Below are 15959 nucleotides of genomic sequence, written 5' to 3'. Positions count from 1 at the left end.
CCAAAGCGCAGAATGATGATCCTTTCGCTTCATATCCAATTCACCTCCTTTTAGGGAGTATCTGGCACTGCCACAAGCCTGCATGCAGCCTGCCATTCCGGGGTCCCACAATCTAGGGGGCTCGGTGCAGGGACCGAAACCTGTGACTCACCAGCGCTCCACTGCTGAGGAGGATCATGAAGATGATAAAGGTCTCAAACCAGTTGTGCTCGACGATCTTGAAACAGGTTTTCCGAAGGTTCCACCAGATCTTCCCCTTGTCAGTTGTGATGTCGACGTAGAGGAAAGGAAAGCGCCGCACGCAGGCTGGGAGGGGATGCAGAGAGGCACGGTTAGTTCTTGAGCCATGGCATGGCAGACGCAAGGCCAGCGGCCTCTCTGGGGAGCTGCAGGTGGCAGAGTCATCTCCCGGTGTAGCAAGCCAGCCAGGTGCTGCTCTGCCAGACCAGAGCAAGCTGGGCCTGGATGGGCAGAGGCGGTCCGGCCTGGAGACAGGCAAATTCGACTCATCTGCCAGGAGCCTGCCCTCTGGGACGGACCAGGCTAGGGTGTAAAGCTGCTCACCTGTGTTGGGATGCCGTGGCGTTGCCGCCTGCCCTCGCCTGGGGAAGCGCCTCCTCTGGGGCACATGGCCCAAAACCATACACCCCATCAGCCCCCTGCTGCTCCCTTATACCGGCCCCCCGGCTGCTCCCTTGACCCCTCCCCTGCACCAGCCCCCGCCCTCCACCCCTCCCCTGCACCAGCCCCCATGACCCCTCCCCTACACCGGCCCCTCTGACCCCGCCTCTACGTGCCCCCTGCCCCTCCCTAACACCTGTTCTCTCCTCACTCCACTTCTTCTCATGCCTCCTCTTTCCGCTCCTTAACACTAGTCCCTCCTTTTCCTTCCCTCTTTCTTTCTCTCTCCCCACAACAGCGCCTCCCCCCACTTCCCCTTTGCCTTTCCCCCTCCAGGCCTTTCCTTCACCTTTTCTGTTGTCCTGGTCCATGTACAATTCCTGACCTGCTGCAGGGCCCCTGCCTCCCACCACTAGCCCTGGCAAGCACTGGCCATGCTGCACCCTCCACCCCTGGGAAAACTATCAATGGAGGGGGCTGGCACCCTTTGGACCAGGGGCCTGTCATAGCCTGGGAACAGAAGCATTGTTCTTGTGAGTTGCCATGTGAGTTTTGGGGTGGGATCTGGTGTGGCGCTGCATGAGTTTGGGGTGGGATTCCTTCGGGGGGGGAATCCCAGGGGAGTTGGGATCCCTGGGGGTGCTGTGTGAATTTGGGAAGGGATCCCATGGGTGTTGGGAATCAGAGGGGTTGGGATTCCATGGGGGCTGTGTGAGTTTGGGGTGGGATTCCAGGGGGGAGTGGGATCCCCGCGGGGGGCTGTGTGAGTTTGGGATGGGATCCCATGGGGGTTGGGATCTATGGGGGCTGTGAGTTTGTGGGTGGGATCCCATGGGTGTTGAGATCCAGGGCTGTTGGGATTCCATGGGGGCTGTGTGAGTTTGGGGTGGGATTCCAGGGGGAGATGGGATCACATGGGGGCTGTGTGAGTTTGGGGTGGGATCCCAGGGAGGATGGGATCTATGGGGACTGTGAGTTTGTGGGTGGGATCCCATGGGTGTTGGGATCGCAGGGCATTGAGATCCCATGAGGGCTCTGTGAGTTTGGGGTGAGATCTAACCGTGTTAGACCTTTCTCTACTACACTGAAGAGCCCATGATTAAATATTTGTTCCCCAGGTAGGTACTTATAGACAGTAATCAAGTCACCCCTTAACTGTCCCTTTGTTAATCTAACTAGATTGAGTTCCTGGAGTCTATCACTGCAGGGCCCGTTCTCTACCCTTGGCCCATTCTCTGTTAGTTTCGGGGCAGTTGTGCTGTGTTTTGCAGGGACAGCTGGTGCTCTGGGACAGTACCAGGACGGGGCAACCCTCCACCCACCTGCTCCCCCGGTGCAGGGTCACTGCGCGGCTCCCTTACCCTCGGTGAAGCACTCCTCGGGCCCCTGGCCCTCAGCAGCCTCGTCTGCAGCCACCTCTGCCTCTACCTCTGGTGCCTTGTAATCCACGGTACTGCATAGGGATGACGTGCTGCCTCTGGACAGCGGCTTCTGCGGAGAGCAGGGATGGAGACAGACTCAGCCCAGGGCTCCAGCAAGCACCGGGGACAGATTCATAAACAGGAGACACCCCGAATGCTGGGAGTGGCTAATGCACCAGCAACAAACGGCTTCACACGTTGGAGCTCAAATGTTTCCAGGGAGCAATAGAGGCCTCATCTCGGGCAGGGACAGGGATGGTTACAGCACAGGCTGGGCAGGGCTGGGTTAGTGCAATTCTGAGAGACGTAGTTAAAGCCAACCTAAGCCCTGAGGTGGACACTTGGGGTCAATGGAAGAACTCCTTCCTTGACCTTGCTACTGTCTCTTAAGGGGGTGGACTAACTACAGCGATGGCCAAACCCCTTCTGTCTCGGTAGCAGGTGGCTACGCTATAGTAGCGAAGCTGCCACAGTGCCATGTGAGTTTTGGGGTGGGATCTAAACTTGTAATCTAGACATACCCCAATTCTGTGCCTGGGCACGGCAGGTGGGTGGCAAGGAGCCCTGGTGAGGTGTGCCGTGGGGCCTTGTCTCCCCAAGGCAGGGCTCGGGGAGTGGTTCTGGGTGAGTGGGCTGCACCAGTGGTTCTCCACCTTTCCATACTACTGTACCCCTTTCAGGAGTCTGATCTGTATGGTGTACCCCCAAGTTTCACCTCACTTCAAAACTACTTGCTTACAAAATGAGACATAAAAATACAAAAGTTAATTCATTTTTTAAATTAATTTGCACACTGGACACCATCAAATTAGGCCTGAATAAAGACTGGGAGTGGATGGGTCATTGCAAAAACTAATTTCCCCATACTGTTACTCACATCTTCTTGCCAACTGTTTGAAATGGGCCACCCTCATTACCACTACAAAAGTGATTTTTCCTCCCTTGGTATTCTACTGTTAATTGAATTGTCTCGTTAGACTGACCCCCCACTTGGTAAGGCAACTCCCATCTTTTCATGTACTGTATATATACCTGCTACTGTATTTTCCACACCATGCACCTGATGAAGCAGGTTTAGGCCCACAAAAGCTTATGCCCAAATAAATGTGTTAGTCTCTAAGGTGCCACAAGGACTCCTCGTTGTTTTTGCTGATACAGACTAACACGGCTACCCCTCTGAAAAGTGTCACAGCACCCTATTACTGAAATATTGCTGACTTTCTCATTTTTAGCGTGCAATTGTAAAATTGATTGGAATATAAATATTGCACTTACATGTCAGTGGATAGTATGTAGAGCAGTATAAACAAGTCATTGTCTGTATGAAATTTTAGTTTGTACTGACTTCGCTAGTGCTTTTCATGTAGCCTGGTGTAAAACTAGGCAAAAATTTAGATGAGTTGATGTACCCTCTGGAAGACCTCTGTGTACCCCCAGGGGTACACGTAACCCTGGTTGAGAACCACTGGGCTGCTGCCACTGTGGGGGTGGTTGCAACTTTTGGAAACAGGAGTTTGTTAGTCCAAAACTGACAATTTTTTAAATGCATATTTTCACCAAAAATTGTCATCTTAAATAAAAAGTTCTTGGTGAATTTTCTCAGGATATTTTTATTCACTTTTGTTTTTAATCGACAACATGATGGAAGTGGATATTGATGTCTACGAATAAATTGGTTTTTATTTTTATTTTTTGGATAAAAATGGCAATAAAAATTGTTGCAAAAAATGTGGAAACCCACTAACTGCTGGGAACTCTGCAAAACGCAAACAGCCATGAAATGCTCATGCTGTTTGCCATGTTCTTTTTCTGTGTATTGACCTGCTCAGTCAAAGACCCCCTCTGTTGCCCCCCGACAGCTACAAGATCAGACTTTTTCAGTTCAAATCAAAGTGGCCACATCTGCTTCAGGTGAGATTTTACAAGTAATAAGCAAAAAGCCAGAAGCTGCAGAATCAAAGGAAGGAAGCTGCACAATTCCTGGTGTGGCTTGCATCAGAGAACTTGTCCCCAGCAATGGTGGTGCAGGGGGAGAGCCGTGTCACACCCCGGGGATGCGCTGATCATATGGAGACAAAGGAGTTGCCACGTTTGATGAGCTGTGTTTCTCGAGCATTTCCCAAGTCTCAAAACACCTGGGAATTTTCTTCTTTTCATTGGGAAAATGCTGATTTGACAAAAGCAAAAGTGTTGGTGAGAAAGGGCCGGTTTGGCTGAATCTCCCACTTCGAATTTTTTTTGTTTTAAAACAAACAAAGGTTTGGAAGTGTCAAAATGTTCCGGGTTGAGAATTTCGAGTTAAACCCTCGGTTTCCCAGTTCAAAACAAGAGAATTGTCTGCTTGCAATTTTAGTTCATTGATACTAAAAAAAGGTGAAAACGGGTAAAAAAATGGGAACATTCGAAATGAGCAAAATAACACATTTCATTTACCTCATCTGGATTCTTTTTGGGATGATCCGTGTGCAAAATTTGTAGAGATTCTGCTTTTTGTTCCAGCTCAGAACAGAAACACTTCCAAAAGCTCACAAGCTCTTGCAGGACGGAAAAGCCATTTCCCACCCAGCTCTATCCAAAATCTCCGAATGCTTCTCATTGCCCCAGTCCTGTCCCTGAGCTACCAACCCCACTGCAATCCCTGACAAATACCCTTTGTTATAATTAGATCAGCAGAAACCTGGGCTCCCGGAATTCTGTTTATCTCAAATATTTCTGGCTCCACTTACTCTGAAGAGCTTTTAGGACAAAGATCACTCCAGTGCAAAATCTGGATTCCAAATAGTTTTCACCCAGTAGAACTGACTCTGAATCTTGACTTGGCTGGGCTCCCAGAAAGCACTCTGCAACCCCCAATGGGTTAGATAAGAAGAGAAAAATCTTAGCAAATCTCCAGGGATCCTCTCTATTTTTATCTGTCTTTCCAGCTTGAATAGCCAGCTTTATCCAATGTGCTGAGTGGCCATGTGGTAGGTAGAGACACATCTACAGACCTGTACATTCTACACAGCAACAAGAGAACCCAGGACAAGGACCCGCTATGAAGGGGTATCTTGTGTGCAATTGGCATGTGCACTGTAGGGCTAATCTCCCCCAAGGTCACTAGCGAGTGTCAGTGCATTCAATCAATCACAGATGAGACAGAGATTCTGGAGCCAAGGGGTGCAGGTGGCAACTTATGGTCCCAAAAGTTTCAGCCATCGCTCATACTGGGTATTGTATCCACCAGGGGGTGAAATATACTAGCTGCTCTGTGTTGATTCACTGGACACTGCAGCCAGCAAGGCAGCCAGTAGCCAGCCGATTTGGCCATGTTGCACTGTGGAACTAACATGCCCTAGTCTCCCACTGGGGCTAAACTGGAATTCAGAAAGGATGGGAAAGGAAGGAAGCAGAGGGGGATCAGAAGAGCTGGGACAGAGCTAAGCTCACCCATGCTTCCACATATGAGGGCCACACATGAGCAATTTGCCACAGGAGCTAGTCCGGCCAAGGTACACAGTGAGGTATACAAACTGTCCCAAACACTTGTGAAGGGATCTGGAAAGGCAGATCCCTGGCTAGACTTTATCTCCCTTGATGCACTACAGTCATGTGACTCCCAAGAGGCACTACAACCATTCAAACAAATGGAAGGCTGTAGTGCATCATGGGTGATGTAGTCTAACCAGGGAGCCTTCCCGGTAGAGGAGAATGAGGTATCTGAGCTATAGCTCCCATGAGTCACCTGCATATTTTGTTACCTTGCTGTTTATTTCCTCTTCCAGACTGCTAATGAAAATGCTACAAAGACCCCATGGGAGAGCTGCCCCAGCACACTGCAGTTTAGAATGACCCTTTCTTTAGAACCTTTTGGTCACCTTTCAGGGACAGCTCAGTGGTTAGAGCATTGGCTTGCTAAACCTAGGGTTGTGAGTTCAATCCTTGAAGGGGCCATTTAGGGATCTGGGGCAAAAATTGGGGATTGATCCTGCTTTGAGCAGGGGGTTGGACGAGATGATCTCCTGAGGTCTCTTCCAACCCTGATAGTCTGTGATTCTGTGCATGGGATTCCAATAGATCTGTTCAGGGTTTGAGATGATTTGCCAGATATTTTTCTGTGATCGTCCTCAGGCGGTTCGTTGCTCACAGGTTTATCCTGATGGCTTTGCTTTGAGCACTTGATATTCACACTACAAGGACCAGACTGTGATATCCTGATTTCCAATAGCTCAGACCTTGCTGGAGGAGAGCTATTGAAATCAATGGGGCACAAGTGGCCACAGATGTTGTTCCAGGTGAGAAAAGAGAGCACAGTCCATCCCCCAGTGCCAAGCTCTTTCGACTGGACACCTGCAGGCAATGCTATGTGTAGAAGAGCTGAGCGAGGCATTCCTTGAGTCATTCCTTGTTTCTCTTCCCTGATTCGATGACTTACTGTTGAACCAAGGCCCCTGGCGTGCTAGCAATACAGTTCCCAAATGCGGTGCTCACATGTCTGCCACTAGGTGTCATCCTAACACAGGGGGAGAGCCCTGGACTTTGAATTAGGGCTCGTCTACACTGGAAACGCATAGCTACGGCTCTGGCATGTGAAATCCACACCGCCCAGGGATGCAGCTATGCTGACCTCACCCCCAGTTCTTCTGTCGACCTGGCGATTGCCTCTCGGGAGGTGGCTGAACGACAGTGATGGGAGAGCCCCGCCCATCACGGTAGGGACTGTCTACACAGATGTGATGCAGCCGTGCCACTGCAGTGTTTCAGGCACAGCCTTTTAGAGTCACAGGGGTTAAAAAGGCCAGCCGGGACCCCCAGATCACCTAGTCCCTGCATAGCACAGGGCACCGACACCGCCCAGCACCCGCTCCCTGACCCCAAAGCATCACAGCCCTCAGGAGACTGGACTACGACGTGCACAGGCACCGAGGTGCACCAGTGCCCGAGGGCAGGGAAATGATGACGTGAGATACACCCAGATAATCCTGGCCAGTGACCTGCTCCCCATGCTGCAGGCGAAGGCAACACCCCATGCCCCAAGCTCACTGCCAACCTGACCTGGGGGGAAATTCCTGCCCACCTCACATACGGCACTTGGTTAGACCCTCAGCTTGCGAGCTAGACCCACCAGCCAAGCACCTGAGAGAATGGCCCTGGCCCTCCCCCAGGACTGGGTTCGCAATGGCGCCAATGGCACCAGGCCCACACCTGGCCCACAGACCGTGGACCCGCCCCGCCCACTCTGCCCCATGGCTCCACCCCTGCTTGGCCTCTTCCCCCCAAGGCCCTGCCCAACGCTCGCTCCTCTCCGCCCCTGCTTCCCTTGACCCCTGCTCACTCCTCTCCCCCCCATGAGAACGGTGAGTGAGGCCTCAGGGGGAAAAGTCCAAGCAGGGATGGGGCCTTGGGGTGGAGCACGGGCAGAGCAGGGGGAGTGGGGACACGGACTGGGCGCCAGGGCCCATAAAAGTTTAATCCGGCTCTGCCCTCCTCCTCCAATGTCCTATCTCGAGCCGTGCCCCTCTCTGATGCTTTAGGAGATTCATAGATTCATGGATACTAAGGTCAGAAGGGACCATTATGATCATCTAGTCTGACCTCCTGCACAATGCAGGCCACAGAATTTCACCCACCCACTCCTGCGAAAAACCTCTCCCCTATGTCTGAGCTACTGAAGTCCTCAAATTGTGGTTTAAAGACTTCAAGGAGCAGAGAATCCTCCAGCAAGTGACCCGTGCCCCATGCTACAGAGGAAGGCGAAAAACCTCCAGGGCCTATTCCAATCTGCCCTGGGGGAAAATTCCTTCCCGACCCCAAATATGGTGATCAGCTAAACCCTGAGCACATGGGCAAGATTCACCAGCCAGATACTACAGAAAATTCTTTCCTGAGTAACTCAGATCCCACCACATCTAACATCCCATCACAGGCCATTAGGCCTATTTACCATGAATATTTAATTACCAAAATCATGTTATCCCATCATACTCCATAAACTGATCGAGTTTAATCTTAAAGCCAGATAAATCTTTTGCCCCCACTACTCCCCTCGGAAGGCTATTCCAAAACTTCACTCCTCTGATGGTTAGAAACCTTCGTCTAATTTCAAGTCGAAACTTCCTGGTGGCCAGTTTATATTCATTTGTTCTTGTGTCCACATTGGTACTGAGCTTAAATAATTCCTCTCCCTTTCCGGTATTTATCCCTCTGATATATTTATAGAGAGCAATCAAATCTCCCCTCAGCCTTCTTTTAGTTAGGCTAAACAAGCCAAGCTCCTTGAGTCTCCTTTCATAAGACAAGTTTTCCATTCCTCGGATCATCCTAGTAGCCCTTCTCTGTACCTGTTCCAGTTTGAATTCATCCTTCTTAAACATGGGAGACCAGAACTGCACACAGTATTCCAGGTGAGGTCTCACCAGTGCCTTGTATAACGGTACTAAAACCTCCTTATCCCTACTGGAAATACCTCTCCTGATGCATCCCAAGACCTCATTAGCTTTTTTCACAGCCCTATCACATTGGCGGCTCATAGTCATCCTATGATCAACCAATACTCCAAGATCCTTCTCCTCCTCTGTTACTTCTAATTGATGCATCCCCAGCTTATAACTAAAATTCTTGTTATTAATCCCTAAATGCATGACCTTACACTACTCACTATTAAATTTCATCCTATTACTATTACTCCAGTTTACAAGGTCATCCAGATCCTCCTGTATGATATCCCACTCCTTCTCTGAATTGGCAATACCTCCCAGCTTTGTATCATCCGCTGGGGGGAGGGAGCAAAATCTCTTCCTGACCCCTGCAGATGGCTAGCTGAAGCCATGAAGCATGAGGGTTCTTTAGTTTATTGTTGGTGCCACCACCAGAATCCATCCAGAGAGCTGGAGATGCAGCAAGTAGCATGGAGGGAGAGAAACATGGGCACTGATCATGTTAGTGATCATTGAAGGCCACCTCCTTCAATCCTACAGCCAGGCTATGGCAGTGAGAATAGTGCCAGCCATGATTTCAAGAGTGAATAACCCCCTGCTTTGGGAGGGAAGTAGCCATCCGGGGCACAGCCAGAGAAATAATGACTCAAACTGAGCAACAGAGTTTCTTAGAAGCAGTAGAAGAATCTGTCCCTTGTGTGGAGTAACAGGGAGAAAAGCTTAGTAGCTGATCACACCAATTGCTTGTAATTCCTGCACAGGGAACTGCAGCTACTCAAGGCTGGGGGCAGGGTAAGCAGCCCAGAGAGCATGCAGACCTGGTGCACAATTCAAAGTTAGGTCAATGTAACTAGAGTGCTCAGGGTTGAGAAAAAGCCACACCCCTGAGTGCAGTAGCTACGCTGACCGAACCCTGGTGGAGACACAGCTATGGAAGATTTCAGAGTAGCAGCCATGTTAGTCTGTATTCGCAAAAAGAAAAGGAGTACTTGTGGCACCTTAGAGACTAATCAATTTATTTGAACATAAGCTTTCGTAAGCTACAGCTCACTTCATCTGAATACTTCTGGCTCCCTAGATACCATCACTGGAGGAGGTGGATGGAAAAACAGTGGCGGAAAAACCCCTTCTATGCTACTGAGCCTTTAGGTCACATGCAGGTCATATGAAGTCCAGCTTTTCTGTGCAACCACAAGGGCTAGAAACGTACTTCTTTAAAAACGTGAAAGCAGAGAGTCTCACCTAATCACCTGACTCCAGGAGCTGGCACTTTAAGACATAAAATATTATGAGAGTCTTGATAAAAATTGTGACAGTTGGCAACACTGAGTGCTGGAGGCAGAATGCCTCTCAGCATTCCCATGTGCACACTGCTACGTCCCTTGTAGAGGCGCCGTATACCCCTGTCCCGCTTGGCTGCTCAGCTCTGCTGCCCTGTCCCGCCTCTGGGGCTTAGTGTCCGCCTGAAGCAGCCCCAGTGGAGGGTCTGCAGTTCTCCCCAGCCCCTGCACAAACCACACAAGGTGGGGAGGATGTTCCCTTGCTCCTGCCGTCTTCTCCTCTCCAGACCCTGCTCCCACAGACGTGCTTGGCAGACTTTAGTAGCAGAGATGAAATCCATGATGTGTATGCCCCTGCGAACTCCTGCAGGAGAAGTGGGTGTGCCAAGGGTTGGGGGTTGTGGGCTCCATGGGTGTTGTGAACTGTCTCCAATCAATTTCTCCCACCATCACAAGTACTATTTGAAATAGATCATGAATAGCCGGCTGGGGGCAGGAACCTGGCACTGGGGGTGGGGTGAGGAGGCGGGAGAAGAGAAGCAGCTCAAGACACCTGCTAGGTGTCCCAGGCACATGGCCCGGGAGTGACCTCTGCTCTGACAAGAGAGGAAGGAGGTGCCAGTGGTTAAGGTGTCGGCCTGGGGTTAAATCCCTGCTCCACAACACAGCAAGGGGCAGATCACTGAGACTCTGTGTACAATAATGGCCTGCCCCACCTGGCAGCTGGTGGGGAGGGTAAAGACATTAGAAGGCTGTGGGGTGCTAAGACCCCCTTGGCAAAGATGGGGCTGTAGAAGTACTGGGCCCAGGACCTGGGGAGAGCATTCTGGAGGGGGATGTGAAGTGCTGTTCATTTTTGTGGTGGAGGTGGATTGGGTGCAGGTGGGGATTTATTTCTGTGCATGACATTTCCTCCCTTCCCCAGCCAGTCCACCAGCCAGTCACACCTGCCATGTGGGAAGTGGATTAAAGCCCACGTGCGCTAGGCAGGGGACGTGGGCCTGATGTCCCAGGAGCGGGTCAGAATCTCAGTTTTCATTTCAAAGGAAACCCTGAATCGAAGCCCCAGGTGGAACTGCTCTGGGGATGTCTGCCTGAGTCTGCAGAGAGCCTGAAGCAGTAGCTCTGAGAGGGGGGAATGGCCCTATGCATCTCCATGGAGTGTTAGCACTCAGTGTGTGTGTGTTTGGGGAGGGGATCCACTGCCACGCCACAATGGCTCTGCTGGGGTGGTGTCAGCAGGGCCTTATCCTCTTGGGTGGATGGGGGCTGAGTCCTCCCTCTTCTGGGACAGCCCCAGTCCACCTGAGATCAGGGGACACCGGGAATGGTGGGAGGTCTCGGCTGGCCCAAAGAGGAGTAGAGGTGAGCCCAATGCTGGCCTATAGCTCTTCTCTGTGTGTGTTCGGGGGGCCGGGGGCGGTCACTTTCCACCCGCACCCCAAGCAGGGAAGGGACCATGAAGTGTGGGTGAGGGGCACAGAGCTTCTATCCGAGCTGCTGCCTCATGCAGTGCCCCAGACTCTGCTCCCCCACAGGCCAGCACCACCCACGCATTCACCCTCCATCATGCACATGGGAGGGCCTGTGTCAGTCAGCAAGCAGAGCCTGGGCTGCGATCAGCGGGGGCCGAGGGAGCAGCAGATGGAGAAACTCTGGGGTGGTGTGTCTGGGGAAGTCTAGAAGCTGGGGAGGGGCTAGGAGAAGTCATAGGGGGCATGGATCCTCCAGCACTGGTTGCAGCGTTCCTTGTAGGGACAGGCTCAGAGCGGTTCTGACAGAGCCAGGCCAGTGGGAAGGGACGGGAGGGTGGGGGGTGGGGGTGGGCAGTATGGGAAGCAGTGGGGATGGGGGGCAGAGGCAGCTCCCCAGGCATGGGCTCCAGGGACTCAGACCTCCCCATCCCCACTGTCACTGTACCCTCAGCCCCAGAGACACTCCCAAATCTACTGACTCCCACAGCACCTCCAGCCCCCTATCCCCAGAGAGACCCCCAAATCACAGAGACCTTAAACCCCAGAGAATCATAGAATCTAGAATATCAGGGTTGGAAGGGACCTCAGGAGGTCATCTAGTCCAACCCCCTGCTCAAAGCAGGACCGATCCCTGACTAAATCATCCCAGACAGGGCTTTGTCAAGCCTGACCTTAAAAACTTCTAGGGAAGGAGATTCCACCACCTCCCTAGGTAACGCATTCCAGTGTTTCACCACCCTCGTAGTGAAAAAGTTTTTCCTAATATCCAACCTAAATCTCCCCCACTGTAACTTGAGACCATTACTCCTTGTTCTGTTATCTGCTACCACTGAGAACAGTCTAGAGCCATCCTCTTTGGAACCCCCTTTCAGGTAGTTGAAAGCAGCTATCAAATCCCCCCTCATTCTTCTCTTCTGAAGACTAAACATCCCCAGTTCCCTCAGCCTCTCCTCATAAGTCATGTGTTCCACTCCCCTAATCATTTTTGTTGCCCTCCGCCGGACTCTTTCCAATTTTTCCAATCCTTCTTGTAGTGTGGGGCCCAAAACTGGACACAGTACTCCAGATGAGGCCTCACCAATGTCGAATAGAGGGGAACGATCACGTCCCTCGATCTGCTGGCAATGCCCCTACTTATACAGCCCAAAATGCCATTGGCCTTCTTGGCAACAAGGGCACACTGCTGACTCATATCCAGCTTCTCGTCCACTGTAACCCCTAGGTCCTTTTCCGCAGAACTGCTGCCGAGCCATTTGGTCCCTAGTCTGTAGCAGTGCATTGGATTCTTCCGTCCTAAGTGCAGGACTCTGCACTTGTCCTTGTTGAACCTCATCAGATTTCTTTTGGCCCAATCCTCCAATTTGTCTAGGTCCCTCTGTATCCTATCCCTACCCTCCAGCGTATCTACCACTCCTCCCAGTTTACTGTCATCTGCAAACTTGCTGAGGGTGCAACCCACACCATCCTCCAGATCATTTATGAAGATATTGAACAAAACTGGCCCCAGGACCGACCCCTGGGGCACTTCACTTGATACCAGCTGCCAACTAGACATGGAGCCATTGATCACTACCCATTGAGCCCGACAATCTAGCCAGCTTTCTATCCACCTTACAGTCCATTCATCCAGCCCATACTTCTTTAACTTGCTGACAAGAATACTGTGGGAGACCGTGTCAAAAGCTTTGCTAAAGTCAAGGAACAACATGTCCACTGCTTTCCCCTCATCCACAGAGCCAGTTATCTCATCATAGAAGGCAATTAGATTAGTCAGGCATGACTTGCCCTTGGTGAATCCATGCTGACTGTTCCTGATCACTTTCCTCTCCTCTAAGTGCTTCAGAATTGATTCCTTGAGGACCTGCTCCATGATTTTTCCAGGGACTGAGGTGAGGCTGACTGGCCTGTAGTTCCCAGGATCCTCCTTCTTCCCTTTTTTAAAGATGGGCACTACATTAGCCTTTTTCCAGTCATCTGGGACCTCCCCCGATCGCCATGAGTTTTCAAAGATAATGGCCAATGGCTCTGCAATCACATCCGCCAACTTCTTTAGTACTCTCGGGTGCAGCGCATTCGGCCCCATGGACTTGTGCTCGTCCAGCTTTTCTAAATAGTCCTGAACCACTTCTTTCTCCACAGAGGGCTGGTCACCTTCTCCCCATGCTGTGCTGCCCAGTGCAGCAGTCTGGGAGCTGACCTTGTTCATGAAGACAGAGGCAAAAAAAGCATTGAGTACATTAGCTTTTTCCACATCCTCTGTCACTAGGTTGCCTCCCTCATTCAGTAAGGGGCCCACCCTTTCCTTGACTTTCTTCTTGTTGCTAACATACCTGAAGAAACCCTTCTTGTGACTCTTAACATCTCTTGCTGAGATGAGGGACCCCAAACCTCACTCTATTTTAACCCAAGCCCCAGAGAGACCCCCAAACCCACTGAATCTCACTGCGCCCCCAGTCTCCTATCCCCAGAGAGACCCCCAAATCACAGAGACCCTTAATGCCAGAGAGACCCCCAAGACCATTGAATGTCACTACACCCCCAGTCTCAGAGAACCCCAACTCCACTGAATCTCACTGTACCCGTATCCCCACAAAAAACAGACTCCAAGGAGAGACTGCTGAATTGGAATTAATTTGCAAACTGGATACAATTAACTTTGGCTTGAATAGAGTCTGGGAGTGGATGGGTCATTACACAAAGTAAAACTATTTCCCCATGTTTATTTCCCTCCCTCCCCCCCCCCCCCACTGTTCCTCACACGTTCTTGTCAACTGCTGGAAATGGCCCACCTTGATTATCACTACAAAAGGTTTTCTTCCCCCCCCCATTTGTTAGTCTCTAAAGTGCCACAAGTACTCCTTTTCTTTTGCGAATACAGACTAACATGGCTGCTACTCTGAAACTAATCATTTTTGTTGCCCTCCACTGGACTCTTTCCAATTTCTCCACATCCGTCTTGTAGCGTGAGGCCCAAAACTGGACACAGTACTCCAGATGAGGCCTCACCAATGTCGAATAGAGGGGAATGATCATGTCCCTCGATCTGCTGGCAATGCCCCTACTTATTCAGCCCCAAATGCCATTAGCCTTCTTGGCAACAAGGGCACACTGTTGACTCATATCCAGCTTCTCGTCCACTGTAACCCCTAGGTCCTTTTCTGCAGAACTGCTGCCTAGCCACTCGGTCCCTAGTCTGTAGCAGTGCATGGGATTCTTCCATCCTAATGCAGGACTCTATCCTATCCCTACCCTCCAGCGTATCTACCACTCCTACCAGTTTAGTGTCATCTGCAAACTTGCTGAGGGTGCAATCCACACCATCCTCCAGATCATTAATGAAGATATTGAACAAAACCGGCCCCTTGGGCACTCCGATTGATACCAGCTGCCAACTAGACATGGAGCCATTGATCACTACCCATTGAGCCCGACGATCTAGCCACCTTTCTGTCCACCTTATAGTCCATTCATCCAGCTCATACTTCTTTAACTTGCTGGCAAGAATACTGTGGGAGACCGTATCAAAAGCTTTGTTAAAGTCAAGAAATAACACGTCCACTGCTTTCCCCTAATCCACAGAGCCAGTTATCTCGCCGTCAGGAACAGTACCCCCGATAATGTCACGGCAAACCTTGTGACTGAACTTTGTGACTTTGTCCTCACCCATAACTATTTTACATTTGGGGACAATGTATACCTTCAAACCAGCGGCACTGCTATGGGTACCACCATGGCCCCACAGTATGCCAACATTTTTATGGCTGACTTAGAACAACGCTTCCTCAGCTCTCGTCCCCTAATGCCCCACTCTACTTGCGCTACATTGATGACATCTTCATCATCTGGACCCATGGAAAAGAAGCCCTTGAGGAATTCCACCATGATTTCAACAATTTCCACCCCACCATCAACCTCAGCCTGGACCAGTGCACACAAGAAATCCACTTCCCGGACACTACAGTGCTAATAAGTGATGGTCACATAAACACCACCCTATACCGGAAACCTACTGACCACTATACTTACTTACATGCCTCCAGCTTTCATCCAGATCACACCACACGATCCATCGTCTACAGCCAAGCTCTACGAAACAACTGCATTTGCTCAAACCCCTCAGACAGAGACAAACACCTACAAGATCTCTATCAAGCATTCTTACAACTACAATACCCACCTGCTGAAGTGAAGAAACAGATTGACAGAGCCAAAAGGGTACTCAGAAGTCACCTACTACAGGACAGGCCCAACAAAGAAAGTAACAGAACGCCACTAGCCGTCACCTTCAGCCCCCAACTAAAACCTCTCCAACGCATCATCAAGGATCTACAACCTATCCTGAAGGACGACCCATCACTCGCACAGATCTTGGGAGACAGGCCAGTCCTTGCCTACAGACAGCCCCCCAACCTGAAGCAAATACTCACCAGCAACCACACACCACATAACAAAAACACTAACCCAGGAACCTATCCTTGCAACAAAGTCCGTTGCCAACTGTGTCCACATATCTATTCAGGGGACACCATCATAGGGCCTAATCGCATCAGCCACACTATCAGAAGCTCGTTCACCTGCACATCTACCAATGTGATATATGCCATCATGTGCCAGCAATGCCCCTCTGCCATGTACATTGGTCAAACTGGACAGTCTCTACGTAAAAGAATAAATGGACACAAATCAGACATCAAGAATTATAACGTTCAAAAACCAGTCGGAGAACACTTCAATCTCTCTGGTCAC

General features: G+C 50.7%; 1 protein-coding gene across 1 annotated transcript in view; it reads right to left on the bottom strand.

Annotated features, from left to right (window-relative positions):
• Positions 1-15959, bottom strand: part of SCN4A (sodium voltage-gated channel alpha subunit 4) — a 111394-nt gene that overhangs the window by 18339 nt on the left and 77096 nt on the right. The window contains exons 16-17 of the mRNA XM_074940960.1: positions 1983-2112; positions 152-306 (exon numbers count right to left, since the gene is read on the bottom strand). Of these exons, the coding sequence (XP_074797061.1) occupies positions 152-306; positions 1983-2112 (285 nt within the window). The remainder of the gene's footprint in view (positions 1-151; positions 307-1982; positions 2113-15959) is intronic.

Source organism: Natator depressus, chromosome 27, assembly GCF_965152275.1.
Source record: "Natator depressus isolate rNatDep1 chromosome 27, rNatDep2.hap1, whole genome shotgun sequence".
NCBI classification, from domain to species: domain Eukaryota; kingdom Metazoa; phylum Chordata; order Testudines; family Cheloniidae; genus Natator; species Natator depressus.
This window is presented reverse-complemented; position numbering and strand designations above follow the sequence as displayed.